Genomic DNA, 17,244 nt, shown 5'->3' with positions numbered 1-17,244 from the left:
TCGTTCGCCCAGCAAATCGAACGATTCCCTTTCTCCTTTCTGTTTTTACTTCGATATCTCTCTGATATGAAATTGTTTGTAGTACTGATTTGATTGCTTTTACTTTAATTGTAACAGAGGGATGCAATGAGCACAGTTCGAATTATACAATTACGTACATCTCGCTAAAAGATATAACAAAAGATCGTGATAATAGTAAGACCGATCTCACACGGATATACGTATATCGCAATGCGCATATGATACATACTGAATATATATGTACACTAATGGAAGCGATAACACGACAATTCTCGGGCGACGCAGTATCGCGATACTCATTTCGTGTTCTTGTCAACGATAGGAAGGCGATAGATGAGACATTAAACCAAATGGCGACATTCACACGATACGCAGCTCATGACACGTGTATCACGATACGCGTATCTTCTCGTGAAACCGGCCTAAAGAGTAAAATTTCAAATGTTATGCAGGCTGTTCAATATAGTAATAGCCTACAAGTGCGACAAGTTAACAGCACAAATAATTGTGCTAATGTAAATCATGCAGCAACGAAGTTTCGTACGCATATTTGGTATCACGCAGCACCGAATTCAGTGGAGAAAGCTTCATACAATTTCCAAGTTTCCTCGACCTCGTTGAATTGCTCAGAATTACAGAGCACTACTATAAATTACCATGGTCAGCCCCGTACGTCATCAACTATTTAATTCTGTTTAGTATCTCCGAGAACTAATTCACCGTTCTTCGGGATATTCTTCGTCGCTCTTCCTTTTTCTTATTCCATCTTATACCTACAATTTCTTTATGAGTTACAATACTTTGCTACGGTAACGCGGCTCGTTCACAAACTTCTTAATCCTAGCGATGTCTGATTAGTCGACACGCATTCTCGCATCGCCGAAACTTTCGTAACGCGATCGCGGTTTTAATTGTCACGATGAGAAGAGCCGTCTGCTCGTCCCTGTTTCTCTCACAGTTGGAGACGGCCGGAAAGCGGCGACATTAAAGTTGCCAGAGCGTCGTTTATCTTACGACCACCGCGCCTCGTCTCTCTCCGTTTCTTACTTCTTTCTTATACAAATGCTACTTGTTCCTCGCTAACTACGTACGCGGAAGTTCCTCGCCAGTTGAATAACTTTTGTATCGCGACGAGATGAATATGAATGTCTGTGGACACAAAGAGAACGAGGGCCAACTTGTTAGGACGGGTTTGCATTGATTCTCCCTTTTCCAAGACCGGCAGTGATACTTTTTTCGCCGGCCATTCTCGGGACGAATCGAAAGGGAAACTTCACCAACGAGAGAGCGCCAAATTCGCCTCAGGCGGATGCCGTTTCACGCCTCATCGTCATCCCTGTTGCCTCGTAAATTTATATGGTCTCGTTTTTATTTTCACACGCTCTCCCCCAAACATCATTTGCATACCATCTTTCTGACACATAGATAATTTCGACTTTTCGCCTAATCCGCTATTGTGTTGATAGCTCCGCATGAATGAAGCTTTCGTTTCATTGCTCAACTGGGAAATTGTAGTTGATGTTTGCAAGAAACACAGAAGTTTCCATGAACTATGAAGTTCATTAGCGATGTTCGTCATCAATCATAGTCTTGGTAAATGTGCCTCATGAAAGGATACGCCATCATTCTTCATTCTCAATATAGTTATTCAGAGAGTTCTGACGAAGCTCCCCCGTTGAATCGCTGTTACATCTCTCGTAACAGACACGTTTCCTGTATATCTTCTGTTTTTTTTTCCTTCATACGCTTTTCAACGGGCTTCTTTCACACGTCTAATTTTTCTCGCGCCTCGCTCGACCCTATCAGATCTGATTTCGAAAAGGGATCGCGACGCGTTATTAGTTATTTATAGGAGCAACCGACCAAGAGAAAAAGTTGGCGCCGTGATGAGAAACAGGAAAGGGCGAAATATGAAATGCTTATGCGAGCACGACGGCCGAGTAACATAAAACGCGTTTTTACGTGGGCTGTCCTTCAAAAGAAGTCATCCATTTGAACGCATAGTGCGCGAAACCCGACATACCCGCAGGATAATTATCATCTCTTCTCTTTCCAAGAATCCACGCAGCGAAGGAAAAAGCGGCCAAGGGTGAGGCGTGTCGTGAATTGCTCTCACGACGACGTCTATTTGCGTTGAATTCATAGCCTGAGCTTGTGTACTGCTTTGACAATTTAATGTTTCGTTTATGGAAGTTACTAAAACGTGCGCGTGTATGTGTTATGAGTGTCATTCAAATAGAATTCAGTGATAAATGAAAAGAGCACAGTTTATTTCCAGTTCGATAGTTCACGGTTTTCTAACAAATATAATCACAGTGGTTTCAAATTTTAGCAATATAATCATGACAGTCGTATCTCGATACAATGCCAGAGAAGTTTCAAAATGTTTGTAAAACGTTAATAATACACTCATATCTATGTATAAAAGTTTGCGATGAGTATTTCAAAAGTTTCAAAAATCAGTCTATTCTAGATCTAGATGTTTCACAATTTATAGATGCAAGATAGAGATACGGTTAGAAATGGATACCTCTATTTTTTAGGCCGTTGAAACCAAGTTTCGGGTATATCTAAAATTTCTCCTGATCCCGGCGCTATCTATCTCTGACTAACGTGTCTACCGTAATACACATATAGAGTATCTATTCCAGAACGAATCGACGTACCACGTACATATTTGGAAGAATTCCTTGTATGAGGTCAACATCCATTTCTGTCGATTCTTATTTATCCAGATTACACCCAGACGAACATAAAAGTTTATGCTCAGTTTTCGTGTGTTAAAGTGATTCAGCAAGCATCCCTCGCACGTATCGGCTCTCATACTGCGTGCACCGGCAACATCAGCTTTTTTACGAAAAGGAAGGGAGAGAGAGAGGGAGAGAGAGAGAGACAGAGAGAGAGAGATCTGATTGGCCAAAGGAAGATATTCCGTAGGAAATGCAGCCAGAAGCCCGAGGAATCGTAAACGGGGCTCACTCGACCGAAATCTTGACCGAACCCTAAGGCCGTTCAGCATATTCGACCGCAAAACAATAAACGCAGTCGTCCTTCTCGGTAATCTTGACATCGATAATTTCGCAGAAGCGCGTGGGAGAACCCTACGGCGGCGTGGCCCAAGCTCAAGGCGGTCGAACAGCACAGCCGCGAAAAAAGAATCGCAATTTTCTCTTCAGAATCGCACACATACCCCGCGGCTGCAACTCGAGCCTCAACCTTCGTTTCCTACTCCATCCGAAACTTCCCGTTCTTTCTTTATATATTGCGAGATCTTTTTCGGCATAAATGCAATCTCGATCGGCACATCGACAACTTTTCTTCGATCGTTTAAAACGTCTCGTAATCACGGTGGTAAGGAATCCTTTGGTTCGTTCTCTTATTCTTTCTCTCGATCTCTTACCGTAGATTAAATTTACTCAATACACCTTTGTGCGTTCCTTTGCTGACAAACGGTCTGCGGCAACACCTGAAGATTTCCGCCAGGTATCAGACGTCTCGACGTTAATATATGTGCCTCCAGAGGAATCCTTTTGACCTGCAGTTTGACTATTCAAACGACACCTTGACTTTCTTTCTCTATTGGAGTAGTTTATATAGTTGTATAATATTTTCAAAAATATTCAACTCGTTGAGTTAAATTAGGAGGCTTAATATTCAGTTTAATTATCATCGGTGTGAAAATGTTCAGTTTTTTTTTTTTTTTTTGAGTAAAAGGGAAACGAGATGGCGGTAGTTTGAGAAACTATTTCATCTGTACACGATCGTTTAAAACAGCAATAGTTTCGCTCATTTCGCCGTGTTCGCCGGCGAAATGAGCGAAACTTGTTTCCCTGGATTATCTTTGTCACGCGAATTGTTGGAGGAAACTCGGTCGAAGACAGTTGCAATTAGAAAAACAATTTGGAGGCTGACAGTCCAGCGATAGCAAGCGTGTACCGCGTTAAATACCACGTTCCTCCATTAACGCGTATAGACAGATCTATACAGTTCCATCCAGTTTCGTGCAGCGTCGGATGAATTCCCAGTCCTATTATGTGGCGGCCAACCTGTACAGAGCGTTAACATTTGAAAAGTTTTGAGGAAACATTAACTCGTGCGTGTACGGCTAACAACATCCACCGCTATACCCTTATTCAATCTCGATTCGTTTCTACCCTCTTCGTATCCATACCATGTATGGATCGTTGTATGTTTGCGACCGTTTCTCCTATATATAGCCGCAAACTGCTGTAATAAAGTTGATTAAAATTTCAAAGTGACTGTATTATATAACCTGGAAATCCTTCGAACTCTGGAATAAACGCGAAGTCGATTTATTTTTATAGGGTGGAAAAGTTTCCTCGTTTCGATGCACCTGAACAGCTAACGCAAAGAATTACGCCCGTTTAACCAAGCATCTTTAAATTACTTTGCAGGTTCGTTTACCCAAGGGACAAGACACGCTGCTTTGGTGTCGCGTTCTAAGGATGCCAAACATTGATCACAAACACCACGTCGTGAAGGTAAGTTCTCCTCGTAACTGTAACCTACTTACTCTTAACCCTGCTCGTGCCGCGTCTTACGCATCTAACCCATCTAAACTTGATTAAACCGTGAGCGTATGAACAGATTCTCATCGACGTGGAAGCCGTCGAGCACCAGAGATCTCAGTCAGTTTGTCGACTGGAAATCCTTGCAAGTATCTTCCAAGGTCCGGGAACGATCGTTTCGTCGGTCGGTTTACAGTTAATTACCCCTCCATTAGAACGAACGACTGATGAAACCGTATAAATCGCGCTTCCGGCAGATACAACGCGAATCCTTTTCTTTTAGGAACACATCATCGCGTTGCTTTCACGCGTATATGGCAAAGTATCTTTACACGGTTCGAGAGGTCTGTCATTCGCGCGAAATCATTCGTCGAGTTTGATCTCTATTTCCAATCGTGATGTTCGAAAATTCCGATAACGCTTCGTGGTTTTGATGTATCTATTTCTAAACGACCGATCGACGAGGACGTGTGACAGTCGACCTGTAAAATCGAGTAACCGCGACTTGTTTTCCATCAGTAAAACGCACCAGCGAAAAGTATTTTCTGGTCTTATTCGAATTTGCTCGGACATCATATCTATATGTATATTTATCGTTATGATATATTTCATCACCGCGCTAATGTTAATCTTGCGCATGAAGCAGCGGAATGACATGAGGTGCTCGGATCTAACTCGATTATTGATTGGGAAAACAAAATAAAACAGAAATGGACGGGTAACACGATATTTCCTAGTAGTTGTGATACGTAACATTAGAACAATATTTCTGTATGAATCGTTGGCGACTGCGTCACGTAATGCTATTACGTTGCGATTCTCGTCTAACGAAGTCGCGAGAACGACCGTTCTATGTGAAAGTTAGCCTTTATCGAGGTATAGCGTATGTTCGTCAATAGGCAACACATGCTTAAAATTTCTGACGTGCGATTCATACTGATTCAAAGGCACACGTCGATTCGTTGAAAAGATCCTTGATTTATCGAAGATAACTTTTCATCCATTCGTAAACGCTGGTACGTACGCGATGAATTAAGTTCTTCCAAGTCAGCGGCGCGAGCCGTTCTTTTTTTTCCCTCTCTCCCGCTTTCTTCCTTCTTCTTATCTGACAGCTGTTGAACTGAGCGTGCATGGACTCTTCCTTTTTCAGTACGAGCCGGTGATACAACCCGGAAGTCACGATTACCTGCATCACATGACTTTGTACGAGTGTCGTAGAGATCAGGCGCTATTGGAGTCCGCCGCGAAGACGTCCGGCAGTGTTTGCTACGAGCCCAATCAGCCGTCTCTTGAGTGTAACACAATCGCGGCTATCTGGAGCCTTGGTTCTGAGGTATGCTACGTGACACATTTAAATGAAAATGAAGAATTAAATAAATTTCCCATCCGACGTGGATATCGGTTCGAGATATAATTTCACTCGAATTAGAAAGTGAACAATTGGATTCGTTTCGGTTCAAGCGATTCTTAAAAGAGAAATTAAATACAAATTGCTAAATCGATTCGAGCCATGGTATCAAACAATGTAACTCTGACGTTGAAATATTGTTTAAAAAGACACTTGGCAAGTTTAATTGTATTCGTCCAAGAGTCAGAGAGAGAGAGAGAGAGAGAGAGAGAGAAGAGTCTTCTTTCCTTTTAAATTATTTTATATGGATGACAGTACTTTCTCATGTACGAACAATTAAATCATGACACGATGTCGCGTGTGAGATTACCGGCTGTCTCGCGATCAGTCGCATCTTCTCAGGGTATTCGTGTTACCAGCGTGACCACGAAGAAACGAGTTCGCGACGCTCTCTCGCTCTCCGCATTGGTATGCATTACACAAAACCCAGAATTACCGCGATACTCTCTGCGTTGTACCAGTATGTCTCTTACGCTTGTCCCAGGATGACGCCAGATTAACATTTGTGGACAATGATTTACCTCGGTGCAATTACCCGCCTCACTGATTCAAATCTCGATTATATTTCAAATATGATTTATACATATAATTAAGCACCTGTGCTTGCTTTACTTTAAACTACACCACACACTAAACATGTTACACATGAAACTTAATCCATAATAAATAACACAATCGATAATGAAAATTCCCTCGACAACGCACGTACATAGGTACTTCCGCGTTGCATTTAAAAATTCTTCACGCAAATATTTATCGTAAATCACAGCAGTAAAAACTGAAAAGAACCATTTATCCCTAACACGAGCCACCCCATGAACCTTCGACCATCGTCCATAAATCTGACGCTCCCGATTCTCGAATTGTCAGACATGTTCCTAGCCAGCGTATAATCGAACGTTCGTCACGGTTTTTCTCGCAGGGCTTCAATTATCCACCGGAGGCCGGTTATGCGCTCGATCCGCACATAGGGCCGCGCTACTACATGCTAGAAACACACTATACGAACCCACAGATGGATGCATTCATCAGCGACAGCTCTGGCCTGCGTTTGCATTACACGGACAAGCTGCGCACCCACGATGCCGGCATTCTAAGCGTCGGCATCGACCCAAACTGGAGGCATATCATACCACCCGGCCAGCCAGACGTTATCTCCGAAGGTCATTGCATCTCGGATTGTACCGGACACACCATACCCAACAGCGGCATCAACATATTCGCTGTCATTATGCATACTCATCAGCTGGGCAGGAAGGTCCGATTGCGTCAGATAAGGTCTGGCGAGGAGCTGCCACCCATTGCGTCTGACACCAATTACGATCCTAGCTATCAGGAGTATCGGAAGCTGCAGAAGCCCGTCAGGGTCTATCCGGTGAGCGTTTGTTTCTCTCTCGTGATCATCGACCAAGTCGATGGTCGTGTTTCTGCACGATATTTCTTTCGCAGCGATTTAAATGGCGATCCAAGGAATCGATATGATAAAATTCTTCTAGAGGTGATAGGAAAATGAAGCGTATAGCGATGGAAAAGTTGTGTACTTATTTATTCGGTATTAGCGAAGCATATGGAGTAATCATAGGTGGGTGTATGTGTTTTTCTTACAGGGTGATCATTTAATAGCCGAATGTACATATTCATCTAAATCCAGACAAGCAATCACGCTAGGTGGATTGTCGACGAGGGAAGAAACTTGTTTGGTATCCACGCTTTATTATCCTCGCATCGAGCTGTCGCTTTGCTACTCTCTGCCTTCATTGCCGACGGTTCTGCAGAGTTTGGGAATCCAAAAGCTGATGCAGTGAGTATTTGTCGTAACGTTTTCTGTTCGTGTTTGAATATCGACAATAATTTCGATGAGACCTCTCTTGTTCGTTCATTTTGCCAAACTGTCCGCTATGAAACAAACGAAACAGTTAGGTTGACTTGAATTTCGCGAAATAATCGCGCCTGTCAATTCGTCGGTTGTTTCATTTTTCTTTTTTTTTTATATCGAAAGTTCAAAGACCGTTTGAGATTAATTTACGCGGCAGGTTTGATACCACGTTAATGATCACGACGTATGCCTCTACATACAAAGCAATGACCAGACGTTCGCTCCTTTTACTCTGATTACTTTAAATTGGCAATTAGGGACGGCGATGGCCCGTGCGTCACGACCGCACGACCTGTCGTTAGTTCAACGAGCGTCGGTTATATTGCGCCAGACGCATCGTTTATTGCATTACGTAATGTTACGTGTGTCACGAAGACGCTTCCTGCGACGTGTCACGAACCTTAATGTAACAAGCGTCCTGTTTCACTAAACACACTCCGGCTACATTGAATACCGTAGTTAAATTACTGTTATTACTACCACTAATATCGGCAGGTCGTCGCTAGTTGGATCGTTAACTCCGACAGAGATCATTGTCATCTTTGCGTGACATCGCGACCAAATTGCTGTATCGACCAGAGACAGGCAAACAACGCTCCTACTTCAAAACCATACACCTGTTACCAATAATGCAATCATTACCGGGCCATCAAACTAATTAGCCTAAATACCTAAACGATCAGCTTATTATCATTGTGTAGACGACCATAACCAACGATCTGAACTCCTATTTTCTGTCTTATCCGTTCGAAATCTAGTTCAATCTCAGGGCGTTGACTAAAATTTCCTGGTCAAGAAAGAGAGGCACACGTAAACGTGTTCCTGTTTTCTTCAAGCCATACACAAAGACTTGCAACAAGCTTTGTTCCGGCAAACGAGCGCGCTTTCACGATGCGGGTCACGGGAGCAAAGTCGTCTTCGGGACTCCTGAAACTTTGTCCCTGTAGGACGTGGAATCGAGTCAAGCCGTGACAAACCTTCACATATCATTCTTTCTCGTTACAGGGGTTCTAGCCCGGTAAAGATTCAAGAACCGCAAAAGTTGTCCGGCATGACATTGGAGGAACGTTTGCTTAGCTACGACTGGGAGACCAGTTTTCAAAGTTTCCGAGAAGCTACTCGAGGAGGCACCTTCAAACCCCTCTGCTGGACGAACAAGGGTGTGCTGCCGGGCACGGAGAACTTGGAAGTCCACTATCCTAGGATTTTGAGGCCGTACGAGGAGGTTAACTTGCCTTGCTCGAAGAAACCTCTAAGAAACAAGTTGTCGATGTTGCTCAGCGAAGACGAGGATATCGGTGCTCCCGTGGATCCTGACAGTGACGAGACAAACGCCGTCGAACGTGGACAATTGGTGCGCAGCAAAGTGTCCCGCAGCAGTGACGGACCAACTGGCGGAAGTTCCTCGACTAGATCGGTACCACCGATGGTCTTAATATTGACCATTTTGGTGGCTGTAATTGGCGGTACGTTCAGGTGAACACTGGTTGATCGTCTGCACGCTGATCGACCGATCGATCGATTTCGTTTATCTAGGACGGCCGTTTTATCTTCTTGTTGATCGCGCTGGATCGGGGAGGAGATGCATATGTAAGTACGTACCGGTGTGTATCCTCTGACGCGTCACTTAAACTAAACAACTATATTCATCGTTGATTGGTCATTGAATGAGGATGGCGGTAGATACCGGGGTTCCCTTTCGCGTTCGTTTCCACGTCTATCCGGTTTGTCCTACTACCGAACGATCGCAATTTTTCTTACGGAGACGATTCGTTTTACGAAACACATCGAGGAAGAGTTGATCGATGGATCATCTGGATGGATTACCTCGATCGACGTGGGAAAGAGAAATATTTTTGATGGTTTTGAGTCGTGATCGCGCACGGAACGAATAATGGATGTTGTCGACACGAGACGATCTATTGAAGATTGCCAAATATATTTTCCCCTAATGAACGTCCATCGAAGAGTAGGATCTACGGTGTCCTCATTCAAGGATCAACCTCCCTTTTCGCGATCTCTGCTCGTGCAACTATATTGTTATAACGAATCGCGTACTCGCGCAGGACCATCGTTGGATATCTTTCGACTTCGATCACTCGTCGTTTCTCAGTTTTCACCATCTAATTTTTTTTCAAAATATTGCACAAATGATATTGTGTGTAAAAAGCTAAACGTATAAATACCTCTGTATCTACGAGGTACTATTTATCGATCCGTATCGACGCCGGCATAAAAGCAAGCTTTTAGGTTCATTCGCAAGTAATCGATTCAGAATTTAATTCGATTTCATTCGGTTAGTCGCGAAGTATTTCGCTTGAACATGGAACGGGCAAAGGCTGATACGATCAAAGGAAGTCCCTTGAAATCCTGCAAAGAATTGCGTTTCCGTCGTAACGTTAACACAGTCGGCGCTTGCGTCAAAACGGATGGATCTCTCGCCCTTTGACACGATCAGATAAAAGGAACAACGTGAATACGGATGAATCGTGAATCGAAATCGTGAGCGACAAAGTTACTCGTTGCTCTTCTATTTCGTTACTTTCCACTATAGCACTGTCTGTTATACGCGATCCGACGTATATTATATTGCGTGAAATATAATACAATAATTTTAGGATCGGTCGTACGTGAATATGAACTTATATACGTGTATAACCTTAATCGATCTTAGCCTACGTTTGTTTGGTTGATAATAATAAATACGTGACAGCGCAGAACGTGAGAACGAGAAAGAACGAGAACGAGAATTGAACGAGAAAGAGTAAAAATATGATACAAGTTTTCTAGTCCATTTTTACAAACAACGGGCTGCGTTTTCAAACTCGACTCGTCGTCTCAAGAAAAAAGCAACATAGTGTAAGTCGCGAATATGTACTAGCCGATTCTCTCCTTCAGCAGTTCTCGAACGAAAGATATCCACGAGGAAATTGAAATCCTGTCTATTGTGCGGAATTATTTTGAAGCTTCTAGACTCGAAAGAATTTATATTGTTGGCTGTTTATTTAGCAGGCTGAGAACCAAGCGAATTGAACGCATTCGGGTGGTCTTGACGAAGAGAACATTTCTAAAGAACTAGCTTTCAGGTGCAGCTTTCTAGATTTTTCAAAGAGTAATCTCATGGAGAATCGCTTGGTTCCCGCCGGAGTCTGTATATTCTGTTACTATTAGATTTATACGAATAGATACGTTTTTTAGCGGAGACCATATAAACGTTGGTCGATTCGCACTCGGGACTAACAAACCAAGTTTGCAACGCTTTTCACTGTACCGTGGAATTATTTTAGCCTCGTTACGTGTCACTTGACCAACGTTTGTACCATTTCCTTTGTAATATTCTGTACAGTTCCTTAAGTGTAGCTCTCGTTGTTCAGCTGGCTGTTCCTGCCGGAGATTATTTATTTTTTATTTAATTGTATAGAGAAGAAGTTTACTTGTCGCGTTGATACTCTGTTTCGCCCGCGTTTCCACGCGTTAGATATATATGCGTTTTTATATATTCCGCGCGCAACATGTTCGCGAAGCGCGACGGTCGGGAAGCGTACGTTGAGTTTCTTAATGCGTTCTCCACCGCTCGCTGGGGGACACTTGTCACTACGAATGGCACACGCGGTGTTGCATCGATCTCTACGTGATCGATTCCACCAACGGAAGACATGTGCTTCCGTTTCTTTACGACGCCACGCTTTAAAGCGGTGCTTTGACTCCTTGGTAGGCAATCGATAATGATTGTCTCGTCGAGCATTTGTGATTAATTAACAGCTTTCACAGCTGATTCAGACTTACGAATTGATGATTCAAATAACGATCTATTATCGAAACTATTACTGGAATGTCATGTTTTATTCGACTTATCGAACAATGTAACATTTGAGACAATAAAAGAATTGTTTTAAAGAACAATTTATCATGATCATGTTTAAATGAGAGAACATACAAGAGAAAAATTTACAAATATCGATACAGATGTACGAATATCGGTCGGGAATTATCAATTGTTATTAACATTTTGAAATCACCAACAAGAGTTAGACAATAGAATTGTTTCTTTTTTTCGATACAGAATTAAATCCAATCTACTTCGCGTAGTTACTTTAAATTGATCCAATTTTTGACCTGTTACAATGTACCCTCATTTGACACTCGTTCAGTCGATTAAGTCTTCGAAGCACCACTTTAATTATTGGGAAAGGAGAAAGAGAGAAGGAGGGAAGGAAGGAATAACATGTATGATGGCGTGCAAGTAGAGGACTTACGCCGGAGCACCGCGATCGATATCTTTGTAGTCAAGAGTCCCTTAATGCGCGCGCTTTTCCTCAATTCTATTTGCATCGGGGGAGAACGCAAGTTTCACAGTCGGAGATACGAGAAGCGAAAAGCTTCGTAGGCGCGTTCCTCTTTTTCCAGAAAATCACACGAGCGAAATGTCGCGGTTTCGTTTTCCGTGTGTGTCGGTTGTTTTTCATTCTCACATCTGTCTCTCGGTCGTCTATTAAAATCTCTCGTTTGTTCTGTCGATGTCTTTTAGTACCGATCTCCCACGACTTACGACGACCGATTGTCGATGATAAATCTCTCTCTCTCTCTCTTTCTCTTTCTTTCCCTAGTGTAGAAATATTAAAAAAAAAACCTCACTACGTAGTCGGACTAATCGGTAAAAATAATAAGCGCGTAGTCACGTTTTACAATTTAATACTACGATAATTCGTAAATGTCATAGGAGATCTGTGTGTGTAGAGATCGTAGGGAAGTCGAGCGATTATTACCTTTATCCTCGAGGGAAAAAAAACGTTACTTTTAAGCGCTGAAGGTCCATTCCTTTCCGATCATACTGCTGTATACTGCCGACGAGTATACTGCCGTGATACTGCCAATCGTCGCTTCGCTAATGTCAGCGTTCCAATTCGAAGTTATACTCCGTCTTTCTGTTATTATTGTCCCTCTTTTTCTGTTTGTAAACGCTTATAACATGGAACCATCGAGTCAGCACGTACAATATTTACACATTTAAAAATATCCATACGACACGCAGACCTACGTACACAGAAATGAAAACAGAACAAGTCGTTCGAGACTTGTCGATAATGTTAAAACATCGACGAAACAGTACGACGGTAATGCAATTGATCGACGATTGAAGGATAGAAGCAAGATAGTAAACACGTATTGAGAGATGGAACAATTTGAGAAACATTCGATCGCTACTTTCCCTCCCTTGAATTTCTTCGCTGCGTGTACGGAATGTACGATCCTTTACGGGATAAGCGATGATTTATCACCGCCGAAAGAACTTGTTATAATCGCGCCGCGCGAGAGGCGAGGAGAGGAAGTCGTTTCGAGACTTCTTCCGTGCTACGATGTCGACGCGCTGGCTCCAGTCTCAGTGGCCGTTCGCTGACGCTGTTATCGCAGGCGTCGCCGTCGTCAGGATGTTTTAGGGGATGTTGCGTGTTGGGAGGGGCTGATAGGAACTGCCGGTGATATGACCAGAACAATCAAGCAAAGTGTCACAAGTAAATGTCATTTATGCTGGGATAATTATGTTAGATAAATAGGGAACGATATTACGCATTTATATTCAATGATCTTGCATCGTATGTACGTTAGCTGGTTCGTTATCACGCCGAGATCCCTGGCTTCCATCGAGATTTCGATAAGAAAAACTACTATAAAGGTTACCGTTCCATTGTAATTTTTTCCTAACAGTAAATTACAAACGTGTACGACGTATGTACTAGCGAACGATTATATAATGGAACAACGAGGAAGTAACGTGCAGTACCTGAATGGAGAATCGGTACGATTAGTGAAGCATTCACCGATTACTCGCCGATTCAAACTTGAGACATAAACAAATTTGAGCCAAGTCGATAAAATTGACAAGAGAATGGAGAATGGAGATAGAAGAGACGTATGAAAAGTGGCTTTTCGGAGTGCGAGGAGATTAGACATTGAACGAAAACTCGGCGGAGCCAGGAAATCGGGAAATGTATGTACTGTATGTAGAAAAGATTAGCGACCATCGTCAACCAATGCCTGTGACCCATTAGCTAGATATTGGGGCACGGTGATCGAGCGAGAAAAAGCAAACGAGTGGACGGGAAAAAAGGAATCGAGCGAATAGCGTGTGCGTGTACATAGGTACCCTGTATATATAGTTTTTAGATTTAAATTACGTCCCGGACTCTTCATAGGCACCTACACATTCGAATTCAGATAGCTGGCTAAATAGTATCTTGTATCTTTATAATTTACATGTAACATGTTGAACTTGTACTCCCCCGCAGTGTGTGCGCGCGTGTGTCCGCGCCTAATGACACGCGCGCTCACGCACGGATCGTACGCGTTACCGGGCGTCCCTATCCTTCCAGACCGCTCTTAGATTTATACCTAATTTACACTGGATATTAACGTCTAAACGCTACACTATCATCTACACTGTAACAAATTGTATTATATTTTATATATATAAATATGTAAATGTTTTTCTAAAACTAGTCTCCACTTCTCATTCGTCTTGCCATATTTCTCATTCCTTTCATGATTATTTTACGTATGTGTTTGTATGTTCAACTCGGTATATCAACCTAAACAACTTGTAAATTGTAATTAGGAAAGTAGGAAGAGGACTTTATATAATAAAAGAAGAAATTTATTACCAGCCAACGAAGTAACAAGATACTAGGTAAGTACAGTTTCTGTTTTCTCATTAATTTTCAGTGCATTACCAGACAAAGTCTTAGGAAACAGCTTTCTTAGAAACAAGCTTAATTTACGTAAACCCTTCTAACTTTTTTAATGGTAACGTAAAAGGACTATGTTGTCGAGCGATACGCAATGAAACACCCGTGGAGCTTAATACTATAACACCAAAGGAAACTGATGTCAGCCGAAGCGTCGCGATCTACAAATTCCTAAATAGCAATCTTTGCTCTCTCGGTTTCAACAAATCGAAAAATCACTCGTTAATGAGGTCGAAGCAGCGACGACTCTGTATGTTTCAAGTCGCTAATTTACGTATTACAGAATTTCCCCCCGTCTATCACCAATTTGGCGGCAACATGGCGGAAATACGGCTCACAGGAACGTACCTAGCCATAGAAATGAACGCGTGATATCCAAGCACAGCCCCAAGGGTCGCGGTGGGCCAATAAAATTACCATAACCAACAACAAATCAGCCACCAAGCACACTATCGAGCGCGACACAACTAATTACACGCGCGTATATTAGTTGCAGGCCAGACCCTTCTGAAACCACGGCGGCTTGGAACTGTTCGGCTGTTGCTGGCAGTTTCAATCGGCGGCCCGATCTAACCGTCAGATTACAACGTGGATTTACCAAGGCGTCCAACTCTCCCTCTCTAGTGTTCATTATTCTCTCTCTCTCACACACGCGCGCGCACACACACACACACACACACACACATACTTGGATGATCCACTAATGAACAAGTTCCTCGGCTAAGTTCGCTAATATTCTGCCTGTACCGACTGTCGACTAATCAAACTTCCGGCCCTTGCGCGTTACCTTAACGAGACAAGCGGTTTCTTTTTTTTATTTCGGAGCTAGATGTATTCGAGAAGCTGAATTCACTAATTGTGAAGGTCCTTCAGGCGTTCTCAGAAGTTTCGGCAGCGGATATTGTGCGAATCCATAGCAATCGTGATGCGGAAGCTACCTACCAAATCTCGTTAACATTATTTACGATAATTTAATTGGACGTGGAGAGTATGACAATTTTTTATGTGTTGTATTATGTGCATGGTAGAAAAAAGTAAAAAGATATTTACAGAATGTGATTTTAGATATCGGGACAATAAAGAAAGTTTATGCATAAAAGTGTTCTTTGAGGTTTATCTTTTAAGTTGTAAACTATTTAGCTTTACGATAGAAACACTTTTCCAGCTGCGTACAAGTTGAAAAAGCTTTTCTAGTTTAAGAAGTATGTATATTTGTAAAATTAAATTGTTTTTATGACAAGATCCAATTAAATAAGAATAGATATGAAACATTTAATGGATGAAATTGATATTGATGCGACGTCACAAAGAATAATCGCATTTATAGAAAATAATTGACTCTGCAAAAGTGTTCGGTAACATTGGTGTTCGTTTCAATTTACAGGAGTGTGATAAAGAACTATTGATCTTTTGCTGTGTTTCTCGCCAAGTTTCTCACTGAAAGCACAGCAGAGCGCATTGCACCGTGATCAGGTAAAATAAAACGTGTGTATTCGACTGATAATTTCGATTGATGAGTATTTTCGATATTGCCATATAATTGTTTGCTAACAATCCGTTTTGCTTTATTCAGCCAGTTATAAGACTCGCATTCGTTCAATTTTTGCAACTGCATTTAAATCCTAACAAATTCATAATATTTTCTTTCAATTATAATACAAACGCGAAGTCAGCTATTTCGTATTAATCCTTAACAAATTTTATCTTTAAAAATTAAACCTATTTACTAAAGCAGTTTTCTATTCTACTGGAAAAACAAAATGTTAAGCTGTTTGAGAAGTTTGTAGCATTTTTAACAATGGATAAGTATATTTAATTGGATTAGAAGAGAATTATTCATCATAAATTTGTGTTAAATATTTGAATGCTAAACTTGAAGTAAATATTGTTTCTAGTTCAAGAATAGAAGCTGTAACTGATTAATTAAAAAGATTTCATTGTTAAAAACATTCAATAACTATTTGAAGGAGTCTATTGCTAAAAAAGAATAGTTTTTTTTCTGAAAAAGTAAAGCTACATGTTTGAAATTCAATAAAATATGAAATCCATACAAATACATTGTCTTCAAATATTTTTAAATTTAGTTACGAATTTTTCGAGCAACTCCAATATAGTTTATTAATACTTTCGACACCTAAATTCTATTTCTTTAAGATTAGCTTTATTTGGCTGAGAATAGATCAACGAAGATCCTTAAATGATTAATTACGCCGCAGCCAAGGCTACCCAGTAATCAGCTGGAACCGAAAATTTCCAGCAATTAGCGGCTAGTTCGTTGCTGTTCTAGAATGCACTCAAGCAAGTAGCTCGGTGCAATGTAACTGAGCCATGACGCAACCCAGCCGCCTTGCCGCTTTCGCTCATGTCAGTCGATTATCGAGTTTATTTAAAGTGCGCCAGGTATTATTACATTTCCGTGCGCGAAGTTAATTAAAAGCTGCCAATGAACGCGGAAAGCAATATTCCAAGACGCACCGACAGCGCGCTAACGAAACTGTTCATGGAAACCGTGCTCAATTGTCGAGGGACGTCAATCTTTTCTAACGATTGTTAGCCGGTTGAGTTAGCCGGCACTGGTACCTGTGATCGATAAACAAACCGTCTCGAGAACGAGCTCTAAGGAAAGCTTAATGAAGCAATATTCGCCCGACGTTTTGCGATGGACGT

The 17,244-nt window shown here is 41.8% G+C and overlaps 1 protein-coding gene across 1 annotated transcript in view; it reads left to right on the top strand.

The window, feature by feature from the left end:
- The window catches only part of LOC117236029 (MOXD1 homolog 2), a 167,809-nt gene extending 157,371 nt beyond the window's left edge, over positions 1-10,438 (top strand). Inside the window, exons 5-9 of the mRNA XM_033498605.1 lie at positions 4,437-4,523; positions 5,701-5,883; positions 6,881-7,333; positions 7,566-7,759; positions 8,840-10,438. Coding sequence (XP_033354496.1) covers positions 4,437-4,523; positions 5,701-5,883; positions 6,881-7,333; positions 7,566-7,759; positions 8,840-9,314 — 1,392 coding nt within the window. The 3' untranslated portion in view covers positions 9,315-10,438. The remainder of the gene's footprint in view (positions 1-4,436; positions 4,524-5,700; positions 5,884-6,880; positions 7,334-7,565; positions 7,760-8,839) is intronic.
- The last annotated feature ends 6,806 nt before the right edge of the window (positions 10,439-17,244 follow it).

The sequence above is a fragment of the Bombus vosnesenskii genome, unplaced genomic scaffold (assembly GCF_011952255.1).
Source record: "Bombus vosnesenskii isolate JDL3184/JDL3185 unplaced genomic scaffold, Bvos_JDL3184-5_v1.1 scf7180000013339, whole genome shotgun sequence".
Classification (NCBI taxonomy): Eukaryota; Metazoa; Arthropoda; class Insecta; order Hymenoptera; family Apidae; genus Bombus; species Bombus vosnesenskii.
The sequence above is the reverse complement of the archived record's forward strand: the minus strand, read 5'-3'. Positions and strand labels throughout refer to the sequence as shown.